General features: G+C 41.4%; 1 protein-coding gene across 3 annotated transcripts in view; it reads right to left on the bottom strand.

Annotated features, from left to right (window-relative positions):
• COL14A1 (collagen type XIV alpha 1 chain) overlaps positions 1-15,487 on the bottom strand; it is a 207,997-nt gene extending 192,510 nt beyond the window's left edge. For 2 of the 3 annotated variants that reach the window (XM_008689298.2, XM_040625802.1), the window contains exons 1-2: positions 15,259-15,486; positions 251-376 (exon numbers count right to left, since the gene is read on the bottom strand). In XM_008689298.2, the coding sequence (XP_008687520.2) occupies positions 251-338 (88 nt within the window). In that variant the 5' untranslated portion in view covers positions 339-376; positions 15,259-15,486. Of the gene's footprint in view, positions 1-250; positions 377-15,258 lie in introns of all 3 variants that reach the window. The other variant, XM_040625803.1, reaches the window with a different exon arrangement.
• Positions 15,488-22,137: the final 6,650 nt, after the last annotated feature.

Below are 22,137 nucleotides of genomic sequence, written 5' to 3'. Positions count from 1 at the left end.
TACTATGCTCAGCCACTGGTGAGGACTTAACCCTCAGCAAAGTTGCGGCATATTTCAACAAGATAAACAGCCAGTAAACTGAGTATAAGCCAACATATGACCCTGCCTAGAAATACAGTAGAACCAATGAAACACTAGTAGGGTAAATAAAATAAAATAAAATAAAATAAAATAAAATAAAATAAAAATAATCAGAACCAATGTAGCTTGAATCCCAGACCCTAAGGATTATCTTAAAGTTTTACGTTACCTTGACCCTGGACAATGGTGCAAAAATAAGCAATTGCCAGCAGAGCTGGAAACAGCCAGGATTGCATGTTGCACTGAAAAATCTTCATTTTATCCTCTGCTTTTCACATGGGACGCAGCAGCAGTCCTGGAAATCGAGAGCACAGGAAGGTTTTGAGAAGCGTGAAAATGAAGTATATGTAGTCATCTAGGACAGACGAACAAGCCAGCATGGATTAGTAATGTCAGGAAGCAATTCATTCCCTAGGGCACCATATATTTCACTCTGAAATACAAACTGACAAAGAAAATTTCTTGAGAAGATGCTGCAAATGGAGAGAATGATCTGAAATATTCAGGAAAATAACTTCAGAAAGTTCTCTGTGACTCTTTGTAAGGCATACATTGCACAATGAATTTTCCAAATGGATAAATTCCAAAGGTTTTCATGAAATGACCATTGTCATCAGACAATCACAATTTCCTTGACAGTAATGTGCTCCTCCAGTATTTTTCACATAAAGTCAAAAGTCCTACTATTGTCTTCTATTGCCTACAAAGTAGTTGATATATGGGACGTTTCCTCTGGTAATCAAAAAGAATTTGAAAAGCCGCTTTGTGCTAATATGAAATCACTATTCTGCTTCTATTTCACTGGGTTGAGAAATCCACAATCCTTTCATCTTTTCTTATAACCTTTTTTTTCTCTTATGTGTGAATTTAAAAACAAGTCCAAGGTTTTCTTTTTCATGAGGAGATCAATGAAAGAAAAACTATAAGAAAAAGAGAGAGAGATGAAAAGGGAAAAAAGGTAGGAGAGGAAGAAAAGGGAGGGAGGAAAAGAAGAAGCACAGAGAGAGAGGAAGCAAGGGTGACTGGCTGGTATTAATTGATGAGTCCAGTCTACAAATTGGTGACCACAACTCTATTATAAGCCATTACCGAGGAGAAATTCTGAGTCCTTTCACAGAGAGTAAAAAAAAATCTCAAAACTTTTCTTCTACCCAGGCCATTTTTTCATACATTCATACATTCATTCATTCATTCATTCATTCTCCATTATTGTTTTACAAAGGATCTGAGGCAAATTTCAGATAAATAGCAAATAATGTCTTTAGTATGTCCACTAATTATTTGGGCTATATTTAATTACAAAATTTATTAGTACAGAGTTGTGTGATCTCTCAACTTAGAACATATCTTTCTTGGTTATAGCTCTATTATCAGTATTAAAGTGCTGTGTTTCTGACTTCTTCTCTCCCTCCAGAATGGAGAATCTATGTATTTGTCCACTCTGCAGTTTTTTTGAGAACAAGTTTTTTTTTTTACTAGTCAAAATTATGTTTCGTTTTTTTTTATTTATTTCTACACCTATCATAAGGAATTGCTTCTTTTCGCTTTTCTGCTTTTATTGTTTTATTTGCTTTTTATCATTCTTGGTAATTTTTTTTGTTGAATCTTTAATTAATGTAATATTATTCTTTATTTGAGGCTGGTAATTTTCCTCTGATTATGCTTTGGCCACATCATATAAGCTTTAATTTCTTTTTTAACTGAAGAGTTATCTCAGTGAATGTAGCAAAGTGTAAGTCTGTGAACTCTCAAAGCAATATGACTGAAGCACTTAAACCTCTGAGATCCTGGTGTTATTCCAGAGTAATACAGTGTCTCCAGAGGAATAAATAATTGTATTTCCTTCAAGCAATCATTCAAAAAAAATTGGGGGCAAGTACTTTTTTTTAGTACCTAATGACAGTCTTGTGTGCGACTCTGTTGCAAGGCCAGTAAAAGGGAGGTCTGTAAGCTTTGATAGTCATATAAATAATCAAGTTAAGAGTCTATCACAAAAATTAAAGAAGGTACTCAATTGTATCTAGAGACCCCAAAAATATATTCCTCTATCATCTTACCATAGTTACAAAACGCTAATCACAAAAAAATATCTCCTTAGATTAAGACACTCACATACTGGCAACTCCTTAAAATTCCTAACCGAATAGGCAATACATTGAGTGCCTATCCTACAAGAATAAGCAATACATTAAGGGATTAACATATGTGTTTATTTTATATATATTGAGCCTGTTAGCTTGGGTTGATTCACTGCAGATTAGTAAACCAACCATTTGTCACAACACACAGGAAGTTGGGCAAATGGTGAATAAATTTTGATGAATTAGAGGAAAGACCCTAGGGCATATATAGAACCCTCCCTCTACAGAGGCAAAAAGAACAAGATTAGGTGGATTATCCAGAGGGATGTGAGTAGCAGTTATGTAGACAGGAGGCATGAATACAGAGGATTTGAAAAGATACAGGAGTGGACTTCAACCCTATTGCAACCAAGAGATCAACAAACCTGCCAGTCACCCAGACAGCTGACCACTACACCCCCCAAAAAAACCATACCAGCAGAAGCACTCTCTCACCTCAAATAAATATTCTAAGATTTTGTACCCCAACACTATAACCATAGGTTTCAACCAGAACAAGACAAAGAAAAGAAGTAAGGAAACAGGCCACATTTGTGTTTCCGGCATACACTTCAATCAGGGCACTTCTATCAGATACCACGTGATAGTATTTTAATATAGGAGAAACCACAATCCCAAAAGCCTTTCTCTGTTCTCTTCAAAATACTACAATTCCTGGGTCCAGGTGTATTGAAGCAATAAATAACATAACACATTGGAAGTTAATCTGCATCTCATAAAATTTAATTTTAATTAATTATTTCTACCCTACTCTTGGTAATTTTTTTTAAAAAACAGTATTATTTACATGGAAAAAATTATAGCCATAGCTTATCTTTAAATCTTCCTTTTTATTGTTTACTTTAAATTAGGATGAGTAATACCATATTGAGAGAAGTGGAATTTTCGTTTTCCCAAGGTTTTCTGCCAAGTCTCCAAATTTTTGGACAGTAAAATAGGGGCAAGAAAAATCCCAATTCCTATTAAAGTGCCATGAGATACTTTAACATTTACCAAAATGTCAAAGCCTAATTTGTTGAAACTTTGCCCAAAATCCTGCCCAAGACAAATAACTCTGCCTTAATTTTTTAGTTGTTGTTTAAAAACATATTAAAAATGGTTACTTAGTTCTAAGTTCACAAGGTATAAACCCAATTTGGGGAAAGTGGATAATGTTTAGTACAAGTTTTCTCAAAACACTGCCATAATGTCGTAGTCAGTAGTTTGAAACTATCCTTGTTAGGAGTAATTTGCCCTTCTTCTACTTCTTGTGTTTGTTTTATTTAATGTCATTTGTATAGTTGAGTTTAATAAGGAGCACAGGTCCTGGGTACAGCCAGTTTTATCAAAATTCCTTAAAACATTTATTCTGAAGTTCTTGTAAACCACTCGTACATATACGCAAACACTTGCACAAACTTACACACACATATACATTCAAATCTTGGATAATGTTCTATTCAATGAGTGCTGACTTACAAACACAAAAACAAAAAGAACTATGAACCTAAACAAAATGTTGCTAGCCATCTGTCAAATGGCCTTGAGAGAATGTGTTATTCGTAGTATTAGAAACCAAAGCTCTCTACTTGGTACTAAGGAAAATACAAAACTTCATACTATATAATCCCTGCCCTCAGGGATCTCACTATTTTATTGAAAAGAAAGATCACAAGCAAATACATTGCAACACTACATAAAATAAGTGTGAAATAGAACAAAGAGTTAGCACGAAGTGGTGGTGTAAATAGAAAACTGGGAGTTTAGGAAGTCAACCTGCCAATAATTTGTTAGGGGTCCTTGGCTCACTGGTTTAACCACTCTGACTTGGTTTCTTTACACAAAATGTGCAAATTAACATCTACCTTATCCAGTGATTGAGGTAATGCAGATCATGTACTTAGAACACAGGTAGCTCTCAAAAAGTTCCAACTCATTCCATGTTAACAACGGGTTGAGGGAACACGAAGGATAAGGGGATGATAACAATCAATAAGTTTGCTACTTGAGTAGATGCTAACGGAGGAAGGAAATGCAAGAAGTCTTTATCTACCCCATCATATTAAGGTGGTGGAACTAACTTGGTAAAAGGGTTAGGCAAAAACTGAAGACTCAGATAATGAGAGAGACACAATTATTTGCATGGGTGAACTGCTTTAAACTTTTCAAAAATACATTCCTACTCATATTTTATCATTTTCCAGAAGACAGATCTATATAGATTCAAAATAATCAACCATATGAGGACATAGAAGATTTGACTTAAGAGCAACTCATAGACTTAAAAAAAAAAAAAAAAAAAGACTTAGCAGTTCTAGTTGACAAGTTGATGCAAAGAAGATTTAAAAGAATTGGGGATGTTTAAGCATGTTTTAAGCCCAGGAAAAATAAGATTCAGAGGCACATGATGAATGTCTTCAAATATTTGAAGAGCTTTCATGTGGAAAATAAACCAAGATATTTCGTGCAGCTTCTGCAAGTCAACCTTGAATCATTGGACTGACCCACAGAGATGTGGATTTGGATATAAAAATTCTCCACACTTAGAACCGGTTCTTTTCTCTTACTAGAAGTTCAGAGGAAGTAGCAGGTTACGTTTTGCCCATAACAGATGTTATAGAAGGGAAGGGGAACTGGACAATATGACCCCTAAGATGCTTTCCCCAATCCTCCTTTGTTTATACTTTAATGTTCACTGTAAAAAAGGAGACTTTTATAGTCAATCGGTGATCTAGGTCATACAGATCTATAGATTACAAAGCAAAGACTAAAAACAGGTCTAATGTATTACCCAGCGTGTTGACATTGTTTGGCATTCCTTATTTCTTCTCTCCAATGAAAATACCACCCTCCTGACATCCAGAATAATCAAAGAAGTTTCCAGGATTGGCTAATGAGGTCTACTTAAAAACAAGTCCCAGAGGAAATTAGTGTCATTTACTCTTATCTGTTAGCACCATGACAAAGCAGAAAACAATTCTAAGTTAGGAATAAAGAAAACCTAGTTTTGGTACTATTAGCTTGGTGATTAGCCTCTCTCTCCCTGAGCGAACTCCCCACTGGGCTTGGCATTGTGACTAGAAATCAAGTGGAAAGCCAGTCTCATTTGCATAAAGTATCAAAGAGCAGAGGAGTTCAGGAACTCCAGAGACTGGAAATTGAGAAGGGACATGTCAGAAAAGTGTGAGCCATTATAAGGAGAATAAAATCAGGATAAAAACTCTCCTCAAATCCTGGATAATTCAGAATGATAAAGAGTCAAGAATCCAAAAAACTTAGCCATCATAAACGTGTGTGCATTTAATAATAGAGCTTCAAAATACATGAAGCAAAAACTGATATGGAATGGAATGGAAGCATGGAATAATAAGCAAACCTAGAGATGTTAACACTCCTCTCAGAAACTGACTGAAAAACTAAACAAACAATCAGGAAGAACACAGATGTTAGTAACTCTATCAACAAATTAATATTTGTTGAGCATTACATCCACCAACTGCAGAATGTACTGTTTTTTAAGTGTAAGTAGAAAGTTTTATAAAACAGCCCATATTCTGGGCCATAAAATAAGACTTTAAAAATTTCAAAAGTTTGAAAGTTTACAGAGTTTTCTGACAGAGACAGAATTAAATTAGAAATCAACAATATTAAAATATCTTTACAAGTTCAAAAACTGGAGATTAAACAACATGTTTCTAATTAATCCATAGGTCAAAGAAGAAATCACAATAGAAATTAAGAAAAATATTTGGAAGGGAACAAAAATACAAAGATAACACATGAACATCTGTGGAATGCAGCTGAGGGATTAGAGAGAAATTTCTAGGTTAATATATTTACATAAAAAGAAGAAAGATTTAAAATCAATGATCTCATGTTCCACCTAAAGAAGCCAGAAAAAGAAGAGCAAATTAAATCCAAATTAGATTGAAGAAAGGGATTAATAAAGATAAGAGTAAAAACCACAGAACTATAAAACTAATATTAGTGAAAATTAGCAAAGCCAAAATTTGCTTCTCTGAAATATTAATAAAATTGAAAAATTTTAAGGAAGAATAACCAAGAAACAAAGATAGGAAACACAACTAACAATACAAGGGAAAAAAATTATATCACTACATATTTCACATACCAATGAATGGAAAAGGAAAAATACTAATAACTTTATGCCAATAAGTCCAACAATTTAGCTTAATTGGAAAAAACTCTTGAAACACTCAACTTGTTAAAACAGACGCATGAAAAAAATAGAAAATCCAAACAGCCCTCTATATATTATAAAGATTGAATTTGTTATTAAAAATATTCACAAAACTAATGGTTGCCAGAGGGAAGGGAGATATGGGTTGAATAAAATGGATTAAGGGGAGTGGGAGCTACAGGCTTCTAGTTATGGAATGAATAAGTCATGGGAATAAAAGGCACAGGATAAAGAATATGTCAATGACATTGTAATAGCAATGTATCAGGACAGATGGTAGTTACACTTGTGGTGAACATAACAATGTATAAACTTGTTGAATCATTCACTGTCTTGTACACCATGAAACTCATGTACCATTGTGTGTCAATTATACTCAAATAAATATTTAATACATTTTTTTTTCCTAAAAAGAAAAATGCAACCCTAGATGCTTTCACTAGTAAAATCTTTCAAATATTTAAGGGAGATAAAATATCAATCCCACACAAACCCCTTCAGAAAACAGAGGTGAGCTAGCATAATCCTTTTGTCAAAATCAGATGAAATTACAAAAAATAAAAATTATAGAATATCCCTCATGAACATAGAAACAAAAATCCATTCATGTATATACATATAAAAATAATAAAAATCACTACCAAGTGGGGTATATTCTATAAATGTTATGACTAGTTTAATATTTTAAAATCAATATCATTCAGCATGTTAGGCCAATATATAAATATACATGTAATCTCAATAGAAGTATGGAAAGCAGTTGAAAATATTCACTACCCATTCATGATTTCAAAGAAACTCAGCAAACCAGGAATAGAGGGGAACTTTATCAATCTGATAAAGGACATCTATTGAAAAATCATATTTAATGGAGAAATATTGAATGCTTCTCTCCTAAGATCAAGAATAGGACACGGGGGGCGCCTGGGTGGCACAGTCGGTAAGCGTCTGCCTTCGGCTCAGGGCGTGATCCCGGCGTTATGGGATCGAGCCCCACATCAGGCTCCACGGCTGGGAGCCTGCTTCTTCCTCTCCCACTCCCCCTGCTTGTGTTCCCTCTCTTGCTGGCTGTCTCTGTCAAATAAATAAATGAAATCTTTAAAAAAAAAAAAAAAAGAATAGGACATGGATGTCAACACTGTAACATTTTTACCATTTCATTCGGCATTGTACTAGAGGTCCTAGCCAGTGCAATAAGGTAGAAAGAAAGAAAGAAAGAAAGAAAGAAAGAAAGAAAGAAAGAAAGAAAGAAAGAAAGAAAGAAAGAAAGAAAGAAGGAAGGAGGGAAGAGGCAGAGAGAAAAGGCAGAAAGAATAGGAAGAAAGAAGGAAAATTGTCTTTATTTAAAATCAACATGATTTTCTGCACAGAAAATCCTAAAGAACATACCAAAGGAAAAAAATCTACTTAAACTAATAAGAAAATTTAGGAAGGCTGCAAGACACAGATCATGGGCAAAAATTAATCATATTCTTATAGCAGCAAACAAATGGACAATAAAATAGTTTTTAAAATTCCATATACAATAGTATCAAAAAACACAAAATACTTAGAAATCAGTAAGATATGGTATGTTCTACAGTCTTTGGTGTAAAAACTAAAAAAAATACAAAACTGAATTCCTGAGAGAAACTTAAAAATGCCTAAATACATACAGCAGTATACCATGTTCATGGATTGAAAAATCCAATTGTTAGGATGTCTTCAAATTAATCTATAGATTCAAAGCAATCTTATCAAAATCTCAAGTCGTTTTTTTTGTAGAAATTAACTAATTGATTCTAAAAACTTGCAGGAAAATGCAAAGGACTTAAAGTCTTTTTTTTTTTAAGATTTTATTTATTTATTTGACAGAGAGAGAAAGCACAGCAGGGGGAGCTGCTGGTAGAGGAAGAGAGAGAAGCAAACTCCCCACTGAGCAGGAAGCCTGATGACTCGATCTCAGGACCCCGGGATCATGACCTGAGCTGAAGGCAGACACTTAACTGTCTGAGCCACCCAGGCACCCTGAAAATGCACAGGACTTAGAAAAACTAAAACAATCTTTTTAAAAAGAAGAATAAAGTCAGAGGAGTCATAATTCCTGATAACAAGCCTTACTATAAAATCAACTGTAATGACAATAGAGAGGCATATTATTCTTTTATGTGTTACTGGGTTCTGTTCACTAATACACATTAATTCATATTAATAAGTGCACTGATATTAATAAGTGAGATGAGTCCACAGCTTTCTTTTTTATGCTGCATCAAATATGTATATCAACATTATTTTTCCAATTTCATAAAAATATGAAGTTTTACTTCTTTCTGTAAATGGTCCTTTGGAACAGTTATAATAGTATTGGTATTAACTAATTTTTTTGTACATTTTTGTTAGCATTTATTTGCAAAACCATGGAAGTGTGGCATTTGGGAAAGGCCACTTTTTAACTACTTTTCAAAATCTTTATGCCTATTGTCTTATTTATAATTTCTGTAAACCTAGAGTATTTTAGTAATTTTTATTTGTTTAAAAATAATCCATTTCGTGGGGCGCCTGGGTGGCACAGTGGTTGGGCGTCTGCCTTCGGCTCAGGGCGTGATCCCGGCGTTATGGGATCGAGCCCCACATCAGGCTCCTCCACTATGAGCCTGCTTCTTCCTCTCCCACTCCCCCTGCTTGTGTTCCCTCTCTCGCTGGCTGTCTCTATCTCTGTCGAATAAATAAATAAAATCTTTAAAAAAAAAAAAGGAAACTAATCCGAGACAGCCAGCGAGAGAGGGAACACAAGCAGGGGGAGTGGGAGAGGAAGAAGCAGGCTCATAGTGGAGGAGCCTGATGTGGGGCTCGATCCCATAACGCCGGGATCACGCCCTGAGCCGAAGGCAGACGCCCAACCACTGTGCCACCCAGGCACCCCAATTTCATCTTAGTTTTCTAATGTATCGACATACAATAATTGAAATTACTATTCTAGTCTTGTGAATTCCTTTAATTCTGTGATTGTTTTCTATTTTCATTTCTTATCTTATGTATTTGGGCTCCTCTCATTTTGCTTTTTAAAATACAAAAAAAAAAAAAAAAAACTGAATTAAATTCACAACACCAAAATGGAAGGGAACGAAATAATAAGCTAGAAATAAGGAAACAGAGGAGAGGAAAAATTATAAAGACAAAGATGAGAAGTCAGTGAAAGAAAGAAAGAAAGAAAGAAAGAAAGAAAGAAAGAAAGAAAGAAAGAAAAGAGGAAGACAGTAAATAGTATAAAAACAGAAAGGATCTAAGATCACCTCCCTGTCCAGATATGGGCCAGTGTTTCCTAGATTGGTACTCCTCAAAACTGCCAGTCTGTGAACTATTTGTTATTGGTCCACGACGAGATAAGGAAATTACACCACAATGTAAATCAACGCATTGTCTTGCTCCTTCTTCAGGAAAGCTTTGCTATGAAGAACATATTTCAGCTGAACTAACAGTGTGCTTAGTGAAGTATTTGATCTACATATTTGTGCTTAGTGGCATATTTGATCCTGGTATAGTTTTATCTCAGCAGGGAGAAGTAACAGTGTGTGGAAGGCACCAATCGGCAGGCCATAATTTGTGTAGCACCCACCTACATCCCTCACTGCACACCTCGGGTGGATTGCATTTCCCCCTTATCCCCCTGCATCATTTCAGCTAACTGCAGGGCCTCGGTAACTATTTTTACCTTCTGGATTTGGGGTACTAGAAGCTATCTATACGGCAGTTTAACCCATAATCAAAAAGGTCCAAAGTGCATAATAGGTCATGAGTAAACATTGATTGAATAATCAATGATTGAATGATCATTGGGTGTTGATGCACTACACGATTTGCATTTGACCAAGAGCAAGTGATGCCTGAAATGGGCAGACACTCTCCAATCTGAGTTGTATGCAAAGCTGGGTTATTCAGAGGAGAAGGCATTATTTTCTCCTTCCGATGGCATGGCTATGCTCCGAGAGACCACCTTTCTCTAATTCATACAAAGACCCTATGTAGATTAACTGCAAGGGACTTGACTGCAAATTGGCCTCAGAAATGCAGCTGCTCCATCTTAAACTAGGTGCTGTAAATTCTACAGGCCAGAAAGCACAGCCATCCCCAAAGCATGGCAAATTAGAGTGACAGCTCCTTGATTCAGGAATGATCCATTACCTGGCTTATTCTTTGTTCTCTTTCTTTTTTTAAGGACTGACATAGCTCCTTGGTCAAAGAGATGGGGCATTGTTTTTAACTAAACTCTATATTATAAGCAGTCTAAAGAGTAGCTGGCCATCTCAGCATAGCTATCCCATCCCTTAGGAAGTCTTCCCTGATCTTCCAAGTCTGGACCAGCTGCTCCCCCTGTAGTTACTATGGTAGTAATCTTTCTATTCCATTGTATAGCACGTGGCACTGTACTGTAATTGGCTATTTGCATTTCTATCTGCCAAAGTATATTGTTCCCCACTGTGTTTTGAATGCTTAGCACAGTTTTGGGACATGGCAGGAGGCAGGTCGGGGAGGTAGAGGAAGAATAGATGAATAGAAAACCTACAGTGAAACACCATTTTTAGATTTCAATTCATTTCAGTGTAGATGCCAGTCTGTGTATAAAACCAGATAGAAAGCCATCCAGGAACAGGTACTTATCCTGGAAGGCATCCCCTGAGTGCTCCCAGTTATAGACACAGCCTAAGACACTTGATGAACTCAGCAAAGCCCAGTCTCCCTCTGGATCAATTTTCATAAACAATCCAGGTAATTTCTGCAAGGAAAGAGACCAAGCACTGCTCCCTAAAATTGAAAGTTCAAGACACCTGCCAGGGTAGCTCCAACAAAGGCCTGTTGCAGGAAAAGTTTGTCAAGAACATAAATTTAAAAATCACCTTGCGGGGGGTGGGGGTGGTGAGCTGGGTGGCTTGGTGGCTCAGCTGGTTAAGCGTCTGCCTTCCCCTCAGGTCATGATTCTGAATCCCAAGTTTGAGCCCAGCATCAGGCTCCTTGCTCAGTGGGGAGTCTGCTTCTCCTTCTGCCCCTCACCCTACTTGTGCTCTCTCTCTCTCTCAAATAAATAAAATATTTTTAAAAAATCACCTCGAAGAAACGGGAAGTCTAGCCTCTAAGTCCTGATGTAGACACTCTGCTCTCAGAACTGCCCATAGCCATTTCTAGTCACTCTTAACCCTTCAGAGTGGCTACTGTTATCCTGTTCTCTAGATGAGCAAACTAAAGCTCAAAGAGGTTAAGAAACATGGACAGGGGCACAAAAGGAGCAAGTTTAGATTTCACCCATATCTTCGTGTTTTTCACCCCCTGTTTCAGCTAGCTACTAGATTCTAGGGCCTCAGCTGACAGCATCCATGTTGGTCCCACACCCCTCCCCCACTCCCATCAAAGAAGCTGATGGAGAATGTACCCAGTGGGACTCAAATCTTATACAGACTTTTCTTAATCGTGTATCTGTCACAGGCTGGTTTTGTGACCCCAGGCAAGTAGTTTATATCCCAGAAGCTCAGTGATCTGATCTCTAAAGGAAGAAAAATATTTACTTCTCCAAGTATTCAAGGGACCTAAATGTGTTTCTGAAAGAGAAAAAGGCAGGTATTCAATAGGTACTCGAGAAAAAAAAAAAATGCCAGCACTTCACACACACACACACACACACACACACACACACACACACGCTCTCACCACCCCCACCACAACAGGATGAGGTTGGTCTTCACCCAAGGCTTACTGTACATAGAAGAGTAACTGGATCCCTGCCACTTTGTGTTTGTTTCTAGAAGGCGCAGGACGAGACAGTTTTCCTGACATCCAACCCTATCAAGGGCAAATCTGCCATGGAGGAAGTTTGTTTTTGTCATTTTCCTTTAAGCTTTCCTGTTCTCCACCCCCCACCCTTGCTGTCTCCTCTGCTCCCCCAGGGACCATCCAGTGTGTCACTTGCCAATGACCTTGTTCTATACAAACTGTCATAATCCCAGATAATGTGTTAGCTCAGTGGGCCTCAAACAATACCACCTCGGACTGCTGTAATTCAGGAAGGCCCTTGTCCTTGAAAGGAATCTTAGGTTATACTCGGCAGGCCAGGAAAACAGCAGTCATTTGGCTGACTTTGGATAAAAATGACAGCAAATGTGGCTCTGGAGTCACATAACTGCTAAAATGTCAGCTTAAAACAGGCAAAGGCTCTCTGTGTTTTACTTGGTGATATTAGGAAGTATTTAAGAGCCAAAGGGCACACACCCCAAGGAGGCTTTTTGTAGGCTAGGGCTTGACCCAGTGCCCCTTAAGTCACACCACTTTGCTCAGCCCCCTCTTTTTTTTTATTCCTAAGATTTTATTTATTTATTAGAAAGGGAGAGCACGAGTGGTTGGGGGTAGAGCAGAGGGAGAGGGAGAAGCACACTCCCCACTGAGCAGGGAACCAGACAAGGGGGCTTGATCCCAGGACCCTGAGCTCATGACCTGAGCCAAAGGGAGAAGCTTCATCGAATGAGCCACCCAGGCACCCCTGTTCAGCCCATTCTTAATGGCTGATTCAGAAAGTCAAGAGCCGCATGGAAGGCCCCACGAGTTCTCTGAAATCCTCAGCTGGACCGTTAGCAGCAGGAAAAGGGCCAAAGGGCTCCTCCCATCAATCCTGAAGCCTGGGACCTGACCAAAATTGTTTCAGGAATTCTGATGTGTTCCAAGAAATCCTTCCCAGGGAATTACTGAGAGGCCTCACCAGTGTGCCTCCTGTCCTTTCAAAGGGACCCCCAGGAGGCCAGGGCTGCAGTGGAGATTCAGGTCTGTCCTGGCACCAGGCTCTCCAGGCAGAAGGAGGAGATGCGTAGTGTTTAGTGACTGAGTATCTTGTACACCATGGACAAACCTTGAGAACATTTGGCTGGGTGAAAGAAGCCCCTCACACAGGACCACACACATATTGGACGCCTCCATTTATACGAAATGTCAACAAAATATAGATTAGTGGTTGCCAGGAGAGGAGGTGGGGTGGGAGGTCAGATTGGGGAGAAATGGGAAGTTTCTGCTAATTAAGTATGGAATTTCTTTTTGGAATGATAAAAATGTTCTAAAATTGCTCGTACTATGACTACACAACTTTGTGAATATAGTCTATGAATATAAAAACAAGTATTGTATTCTTGAATAGTATATGAATTATACCTCAATAAAGCTGTTAAAAAAAAAAATCCTGAAGTCTACTTATAGTAACCAAGCCGTTAGGGCCAGATTCAGAGGAAATCCATCCAAGTTGCTCTTTCAGAACAAGCAAAAACCCAAATGCTCTTCTTACATTCACTCACTTATTCATTTACTCCTTCCAAATTTCCCCATGGGTTCTCTGTGTGCAGGACTGGACCACCTTATCAGAAACAGAACACCAATTTTCCAATTGCACCCAGCTTAAGCCTGTGTGCTTAAGGATTTGAACACAGACCTCTTTATCAAGTGCCCTCCTAGGCCCTTTGTCTGCAAGAAGCCCCTAAGTCTTTAGAGGGGAATTTCAGGAAAAGTTTGCATTTCTGCTCCCTACAGAGCCACCAAAGTCTCATCTCATATTTCTTTGTTCCTCCCCCTCCCATCCCCTTCAGCTGCTACCCAGCAGACTTTCCAAAACTTCCAAAAAGGAGTCCAAACCTTCCAGAGGAAATGGGCCTTCGGTGGCAGCTCTAGAAGCAATTTGGGGGGGGGGGCGGGGAATCTTAGCCCCTGTGAGAGCTGCACACAATCTCCGTTTGGGTATTTCCCCTAAAGACAAGTCCTAAGCCTGTACCTAAGCAGAAGGGATGACCTCTAGTCAACCCTGAGCTCGAGTGCCACAGGGCAGGCTTTACGCAGAGGCCCCAAGAACCCAGTGCCAACATTGGAGTGCCCGTGGTTCAGGACTCGCAGGCGGCGTCCTGGCGCTCGCCGAGGACATAGGCCACTCCTGGGCTCCACGCCGGTTTCTCTCGGCCCTTCCCTAACCCTGTCTTTCCTGTGCGCACTGCATGCCAAAGCCCAGCTCCACGGGCAGCATCTGTGCTCAGGCGCTGCGTGCCTAACAGGAGGCTTGAAGCAGGCATGGGGTGCAAAAGAATAAAACTGGAAGAGATTAGGGGTGGAAAAGCCAGGGCGGAGAGGACCCTCCAAAACCACAGCCCGCTGGTGCATCTCAAAACCGCAACCTCCTGCGTCCAGAAACCAAAGCAAAACGCGTGAAGCATCGGGTTTCTGGAGCAGAGACACAGAAGGGCTGCTACCGCCAACGTCCTCCATCAACGAGCTCTGTCTGGTTGCTCCTCTTTGCGTCTAGCGCCTGACCCCAGCGCTGATCTGTGGCCGCACCAAGGGGTGGCTGGGTGAAATTTGTCTCCCATGACCGCCATCGACTGCTCTTCCAAACGCCCCCAAATACAATCTAAATAAAAATAGCGTGCTATTTATATACAGCCCTCCAAGACAAATTCCTGAGCCCCTTTCTCACCAGATTGTCTCCTTTACTAAGCCCCTTCTACTTGGAAATGCTGGAATTGCCACAGTCTCGAAGCCAAACCCTCTTCTTCCCGCCGCGCGCTCACAGCACCCAAGTACAGGGCAAAGTTCCCGGGAGCAACACAAGGCATTGTCGCTGTCTTTGCATTCTCATCACGTAATACCTCCAAACTCCCTGCCCAGCGACCCCCGCGAGGAGGCATCTGGGTGCACCGTCCCATCCCACCCCGGAGGTCCCCGGGCCATCCTGGGCGCGCGCGTAGAGAAGGTCCACAGAATTGCATTGCGTCTGCAGGTGGCTCGCCCTCTCCACTTTTCCTTCCTCACGAATAGATTTTTCAAAGCCGACCCGAAGTAGGGCAGATAAAGACTGGAACCCACCTGTGCAGGGGAAAGTTCTAGCCCAAGATGGGGACCTCTCGATGCCTAGGTAGGTTGCAAGTTCGTCGCGAGTTGGTTCTTGGCGGCGCACGGCTGTCGCTCGCTTCCCGCGCTGTGCCCCTTTTAATTAGCCTCTCCTCTCCCTCTCCTTCTCACACTCCAGCTCCCACTGTGTGCAGCCTGGAGCTGCCTCCTCCCCAGCGCTTCGCTCCTGCCAGGCGCCCAGGATCAGATAAGAGGAAAGGAAGGCCAGCCGGGGGCCAATTATAGAGCAGAAGGTGGCCGCGGAGGCGGAGGTTGGGGAGGTGGGAGGCAGGCCTAAGTCTCAAACGCCCCCCCCTTATCTCCTCCTCCTCTCCCCACCCCCGCCGCGCAAGAGGTCTTGCGAGGAGCCCGCCCCCGCGCCGCCCCCGCGCGTCCCCAGACCTGGCGGTCACCCCAGGTGCGCGCCGCAGTCGGCTGTCTTGAGTCCAGAAAGAGCCGCCTTTGCCCCGTCGCTCCGCCCGCGGCTCGTGTGGGGCCGCTGAGTCCGGCCCTGCCGTCGTTTTGCGACGTCTGGCGCCCTCCAGGACTCAGGTACTAGGTGCCCACTTCCCCGTTCCCAAGACTCGACTTGCCTTCCCGCGTCAAGGACCTCGCGCTTGGGAGCGCGCACGCCCGGCGAAGGGGTACGCTTCCTCCCCTCTTCTCGCTTCCTTGTCCGAACGAGCGCTGCGAAACGCCAAAGCGGCGATGCTCAAATTTTAATGTGCAGGAGAACCATTTGAGGGTGTTGAAATGGATATTTTTGTGGGCTTAAAAGAACGAATGCTGGCAGTGGCCAGGGGTTGGACTTCCTGAACTGCAGATTTCCCACTCGCAAAAATCCTGTTTCAACAGGTCTGGGCTGAGGCCAAGGACTCTGCATTTATCAAACACCCTGGTGGTTCTGACCCATGCCGGCCACCTAACCGAGAGTCTCTACCCTGAGATGTGAAGCCCACGAGATGCGCCAGACCTCGCGCCAGGTCTCGAGGAACGAGGGCTGCGCTGTCACCCTCTGGGCCCCCTTAGAAAGTCATCGTCGTTAACCCCTTTTTGAACCGGGCACGAATCCTCGGCGGCGTTCTTTGCAATCCAGCTTTTGTGAGCACGAATGTTGGGGAGGGGTTACAGAAACGACAGAAATTTAGCAACAACTCATTTTTGCAAGAAAATGATTTCTCACGTTGGAAAACCGCTAAAGGGGGGTGATGGACCGAAGAGAAAGGGCAAGTGGTCCTCTTAACCTGCTTCCCACATGCCCAGCTGAGAATACAGAAAGAAGGGCTTTTGAAATCTTTAAAGGGGGTCCATTGGACGTTCTAACCGTCCCAACCATTGTTAGCCACCAACTCCGCTTTCCCCGATGTTGCGTGCGGATTCATCTACTTGGAAACGCTCTGAACGTCCCTGCTGTTGGAGTGCAAAGGGCCCGCTCCAGCCCCCACCGAGGCTCTGCCTCCACTGGTCCCTTTTCAAATTGGCCTCAGCTCTGCCACAGGGCGGGGACCAAGCTCGGCGCCCTTTTGCAATTGCTTTTCACAGAACAAAATTTTCTGGGGTCGGGCAGCCAGCACGATTTTTAAGGAGACAGGCTTAGTCCAAGCCCTCCGCGAAGACTACTGCAAGGGTGCGAGCGCCACCTGGTGGCCTCGCCTGGAGGTCTGAGAGAGGGCGGGAACTGGAAAGAGACCCCTCTACCTAGATTGAAGGGCAGAGACCAGAATTCCTGAAATGCAGTATTTATTCTTTGAAATAACCACCACTTTGGTTGTTCCTCTGCCCCACCTCCCCCTGCAAGTGCCTACATACTTCCATCATACCCTGTTCCCCCTTTTCACTAACAAATCTCTTTTTAAAATTTAAGTAGAAATGACACACAGTGTTACGTCAGTTTCAGGTGTACAACATAGTGATTTGACAACCCTGTATGTCTGCTGTGCTCACCATGAGTGTAGCTACCACCGGTCACCATGCAGCACTATTACAGTACCACTGACTATAGTCCCTATGCTGGACCTCTTATCCCCTGGACTTATTCATTCCCTAACTGGAAGCCGGTACCTCCTATTCCCCTTCACCCATTTTGCCCATCCCTCCTCCCTCTCCCTTGTGGCAATCACCAACTTGTTCTCTGTATTTGCGGGTCTGTTTCTGCTTTGTTTGTTTTATTTTTATTTCCACATATAAGTGAAATCATGACATTTGTCTTTCTCTGTCTGACTTATTTCATTTAGCATAATATCCTCTAGTTCCAACCATATTGTCACAATAGCAAGATCTCATTCTTTTTGTGGCTGAGTAATATTCCGGTGTGTGTGTGTGTGTGTGTGTGTGTGTGTGCCACACCTCCTTTATCCATTCATGTACTGATGGACACTTAGTTTGCTTCCATATCTTGCCTATTGTAAATAATGCTGCAATACTCATAGGGGTGCATATATCTTTTTGAATTCATATTTTTCTTTTCCTTGAGTAAATACCCAGTGGTGGAATTACTGGATTGCATGGTATTTCTATTTAAAAAAAAAAAACTACTCAGTCTTTCATTTTTACCAAGATTTGGGTGACTAGTATAAGCTCAGCTTTTCCTGTAATTCCTCTGCAGAAGGTAGTGGCATATTAGCTCAAAGTTTTAGGTGGGGGGGGAGGCAGTATTTATGATGAAACTATAGAAAATTAGAAATGAGGAACTCCCAGGTGATTTTTAAATGTGAAATATGTGCACAAAAATCCATATACAGCAAATAGAGAAGCATACTATTTGCTAAAAACCCTATACAATAATGTATATTGATTTTGTAACCGCACAGAATGTTATTTCTTAAAATTCTAGCTCATCCTTCCTTCATCTTTTTAACTTTTGACTTCTGGCATTGCACTTTCGATGTAAATAAACTTCAGTTAACGTTGAATCGGAATGGCTGGTTTTAATCAGTTGTCCATTATGTTACAGTTGTGTGTAAATTCCCAGCCCCTTCAAGGGAGTGTTTATTCAACATTTATCTTGAGGTCAGCCCTTAGAGTCTGGGAGAGTACTGAGAACTGAATCATAGAAATGACTGGAAGACTCCATTAATGGTCTCCGCCCCCCACATCTAGAAAAAAAATTGTATCAGAATGAACGTGTGAACATCTGGGACCTTCTCAAAGATACCCAAAAATGTCAGCTTCCCACAGTCAGTGATTTCAGGACTCAGCCACTCTTCTTAGACTCTCATCCTGAGTTCGACATGACTGTGATCTTGTTTGTCTTGAAGGACCCCCCCACACACACACCCTGCTTCCCTTCTCCAGTCAATCCCCTGGAACCTTACAAGGTTGGACTCCAACTTGAATTGAAGGCACTCTGTTTCTTTCTTGTGTCACTTTGGTGAAGTTAGTTTGCTTCTCTGAGCCTAACTCCTTGTGTATAAGAAGGGAGTTGTTAGTATCTCAGGGGATGGTCTTGTGCATTAAATGACAGATGTGTTTATGGACCTAATCCATCATGATGATAAATGGTAGCTATATCACCCAAACTAGGACTGTCCCTTTTCTGCCCATTGCATATGGTTGTACTCTCTTTAGCAGCCCCTTCCAGAGAATTCTCCTTGCAATGTTTCTCAACAGAGGTGCTATTGGCATTTCGGATAGGACAGCATGACTGCCCCAGACATTGTGGGACATCTATTATTTCTGACTCCATCACCAGTTTCCAGGAGCACTCTCCCCTTCTCCTAGTCACTGTGAAAACCAAAAATACCACTGTCCATTTCCTCATGCACTGTGTAGAAAACCAGTTTCCAGCTTCATGAGTTATTTGCAGAAGTCCAACCCCCCTGGCAACAGCCAGCTATGATTTTTCCTCAGCCTAGCATCCATTCCCCCCTTCTTTTGTTGACACAGTGTTCAGACTCAGCCAGTAGACAGGCGCTAGTGCCATACCTGTGAGCCATAACCATGGCCCGAGCCCCTGCTTCCATGTTCCCCCTTTCCATGCTGACATCCCATCCCTGCTCCTGAGACTCTCAGTGTTTGTCATGATCTTGCACAGCTGGTAACCAAGGGTTAACCCCCAGCACAGCAGGGAAACTTCAGGGCCCTGCCCCATAGTCAAGGGCTGATGTACCTTCTAATTGACGGATTCCCTGCCATACCAGCTGTTAAATACTTTGTATCTCACCCTGGAGTAACTGAGCTCTGAGTTGTTTTTGGGAAATTGCTTCTACTCCATTGGATGTAGTTGCAGTGAGCTGTTGCTCGGAGTTCTCCCTTCTCCCCTAGCTAAGCATGGGCATAAACCCTGAACTAGGCCAACTAGATACTCTATCCCTCAAATGTGAGTATAAAGTGGTGGGACTCAAAGGCAGAAAAGAAGTGTTTACTAAATTTTTATCTCAAATCATCCCAGCAATGAGGCCTGAAGTGACAATCAATAGACCTAGACATAGTTCTAACATCCTGCAGAAACTCACCGATACAGCTGTACCTGTTGTTGAAATACTGCAATATTTCCATAGCATGAGGTTAACCATCTCCCCACATGCCTGAATGTCCTCTTTACCACCCCCTTCCTGGGACCACTATACCAGATCTCCCTTTGATCCCACAACTGTAGAATTAACCCTCATGCTATGTCTCCCCAAAATTCATATGTTGAAATCCTAGCCCCCAAAGGTGGTGGTATTAGGAGATGGGGCCTTTAAAAGTTGCTCAAATCATGAGGCCAGAACCCTCAGGAAGGGGATTTGTGCTCTTATAAATGCTCTAGAGAGATCCCTAGCCTATTCCACCAGGTCAGGACACAATAAGAAGTCGGATCAGAAAGAGGGTCCCCACCCGACCATGCTGGCACCCTTAGCTCAGACTTCCAGCCTCCAGAATTGTGACAAATAGATTTCTGTTGCTTATAAACTGCCCAGTCTATGGCATTTTGTTACAGCAGCCCAAGAGGAATGGAGTAAGACAGCCTACATCAGCGGAGGGCTGCTAGGTCCCTACTCAAGTGTGGCTAATGGCAGCCCTTCAGATTGGGTTGTGCTTCCGCCATATTGTTGTTCCATTTTTTGCGTATCGCCACAGAACTCCAGAACATCTCTGGCTTCTGTACTTCCCAAAGCTTTTGTCTCGGTTCTGTGTGAGCTACCCGCTTTTTTCTAAATTTGTTTTCTTTTTCTGCTAACCAAAGAACTCCAACTGAGTCAATCTTCATCTGACCAACCCTGAAGCTGAGACGAAGGACATGAGAGAGGTTGTCCAACCTTCCCTAGAGGATTAATAGCAAAGTCAACAGTAGAAGTCAATGCCTTAACTCCTAGACCAGAGCTTTTTCCTGAGTGCATTGATCCTTTTCCAAATAATACTGGGGATCCCTCCTGCGCTCACACAGGGTTTTCACTTTACGGTGTACATGCAGGAACATCATCCTGTTTAATACAATGGCTCCGCAAGGCAAGAATCATCCCAGAGGTTAAAATCATACTGTCTTATTCCGTCCTTTGTGGGGCGGGAGTCCCCCCATCTCCTCACCGTTGCCTTTCATGTACCCGAACCAGTGATTAAGACATTCCTCATCTTCTCGGCTCAGATCAAAGTCAGGACTTTAAAAGCAGCCAAGGTTCTCATGGGTGACAGCACCCTGTCAGTGTATGCGTGTTGCATAAAAGGTTCTATTCATGGCATAACAGGGTTGGTGCAGGCCAAGGGCTTATACATGTGTGCTAACCCTCCTCTTTACAAATGAAGAAACTGAGGTCCGCTGAATCAAATCGCCTGTCCAAATCCCCACAAAGAGTCAGTGGCCGATATTACTAGATAAAGTATCAGCGGACAATGAGCCAAGACTCTTTCCAATAATAATTATACCCTAATAATAAGAAAAGCCTTTATTGAGAGTCTTTCGGATACCAAACATTTGAGAAAACTCAAATGGACAATTTTAATTTTTTAAAATTATCTTATTAAAGTAATTCATACATGTATCTTAAAAATGCAAATAATACTAATAGTTTATTTTAAAATACAGTCTTGTTCTCCAGAAGAACAAGCCACTTTTGACTTATTTAGGTTTTTTCTGACAATTTCAAATCTTTCTGTTTCTAAATGAAATGCATGTACTGCTATCTATATATTAATTAATTTTAAACATCACCTATAGGTTTTCTTTTATGGCAGAAGAGGATGTAGTCTTTTTGGCTTCTATCCTCTCTTCTCTTCTATCTTCCCAGTATGATTAGATTACGGTTTTTCTTCACTGTTTCCATGCATATGCTTTGCAAATATTATTCATATAAAAGCATCATAATGCATTGTTATTTTCCCTTTTTACTTTTAGTTTTTTCTGGAGTTAATAATTACCTTGTTTATTCATCTGCTTCATTTTCTTTTTGCTGATCTTTCCAACCACTTCCAATAACGTCTGAGTCCAGTGTTCTGTAAAGCCTTACATTTGGTAAAAAATAAAATAAAATAAAAAATTAAACATTCCTCCTTCTCCGGGCAGATTTCTCTTTAGACCAGTCTCAGCGTCATCCTGGCCTTTGCTTTGCTACTTGGAATTCCCTCTGTCTTTCTCCAAGATTGGCTTCCCTATTTCCTGGAAATCATGTCTTCCTCTTTCTTAGTATACTATTTTCTTGTTTTGGTGGACTACATCCTCCAGGAATTTTCTCTGGTTGAGAAGACGTTCCAACCGCAGCAGGCATGGTGATGCCAGCTTGTCTCTTGAGTCATGCTACTCTAATCTGAATGGCTGCCCTCTCCACCGGAACCACAGTTATTATTCTGGGGGTTCTTGTTCTTTCTCTCCTGTGCTGGATATCCTTGTTTTCAATTTTGCACATCTTCCTAGATCTAATTTCACTCCATTGTTTTAAA

Source organism: Ursus maritimus, unplaced genomic scaffold (assembly GCF_017311325.1).
Source record: "Ursus maritimus isolate PB19 unplaced genomic scaffold, ASM1731132v1 scaffold_9, whole genome shotgun sequence".
In the NCBI taxonomy this organism is placed as follows: Eukaryota; Metazoa; Chordata; class Mammalia; order Carnivora; family Ursidae; genus Ursus; species Ursus maritimus.
Note: the sequence above shows the minus strand (reverse complement) of the source record. Positions and strands in the feature narration are given on the sequence as shown.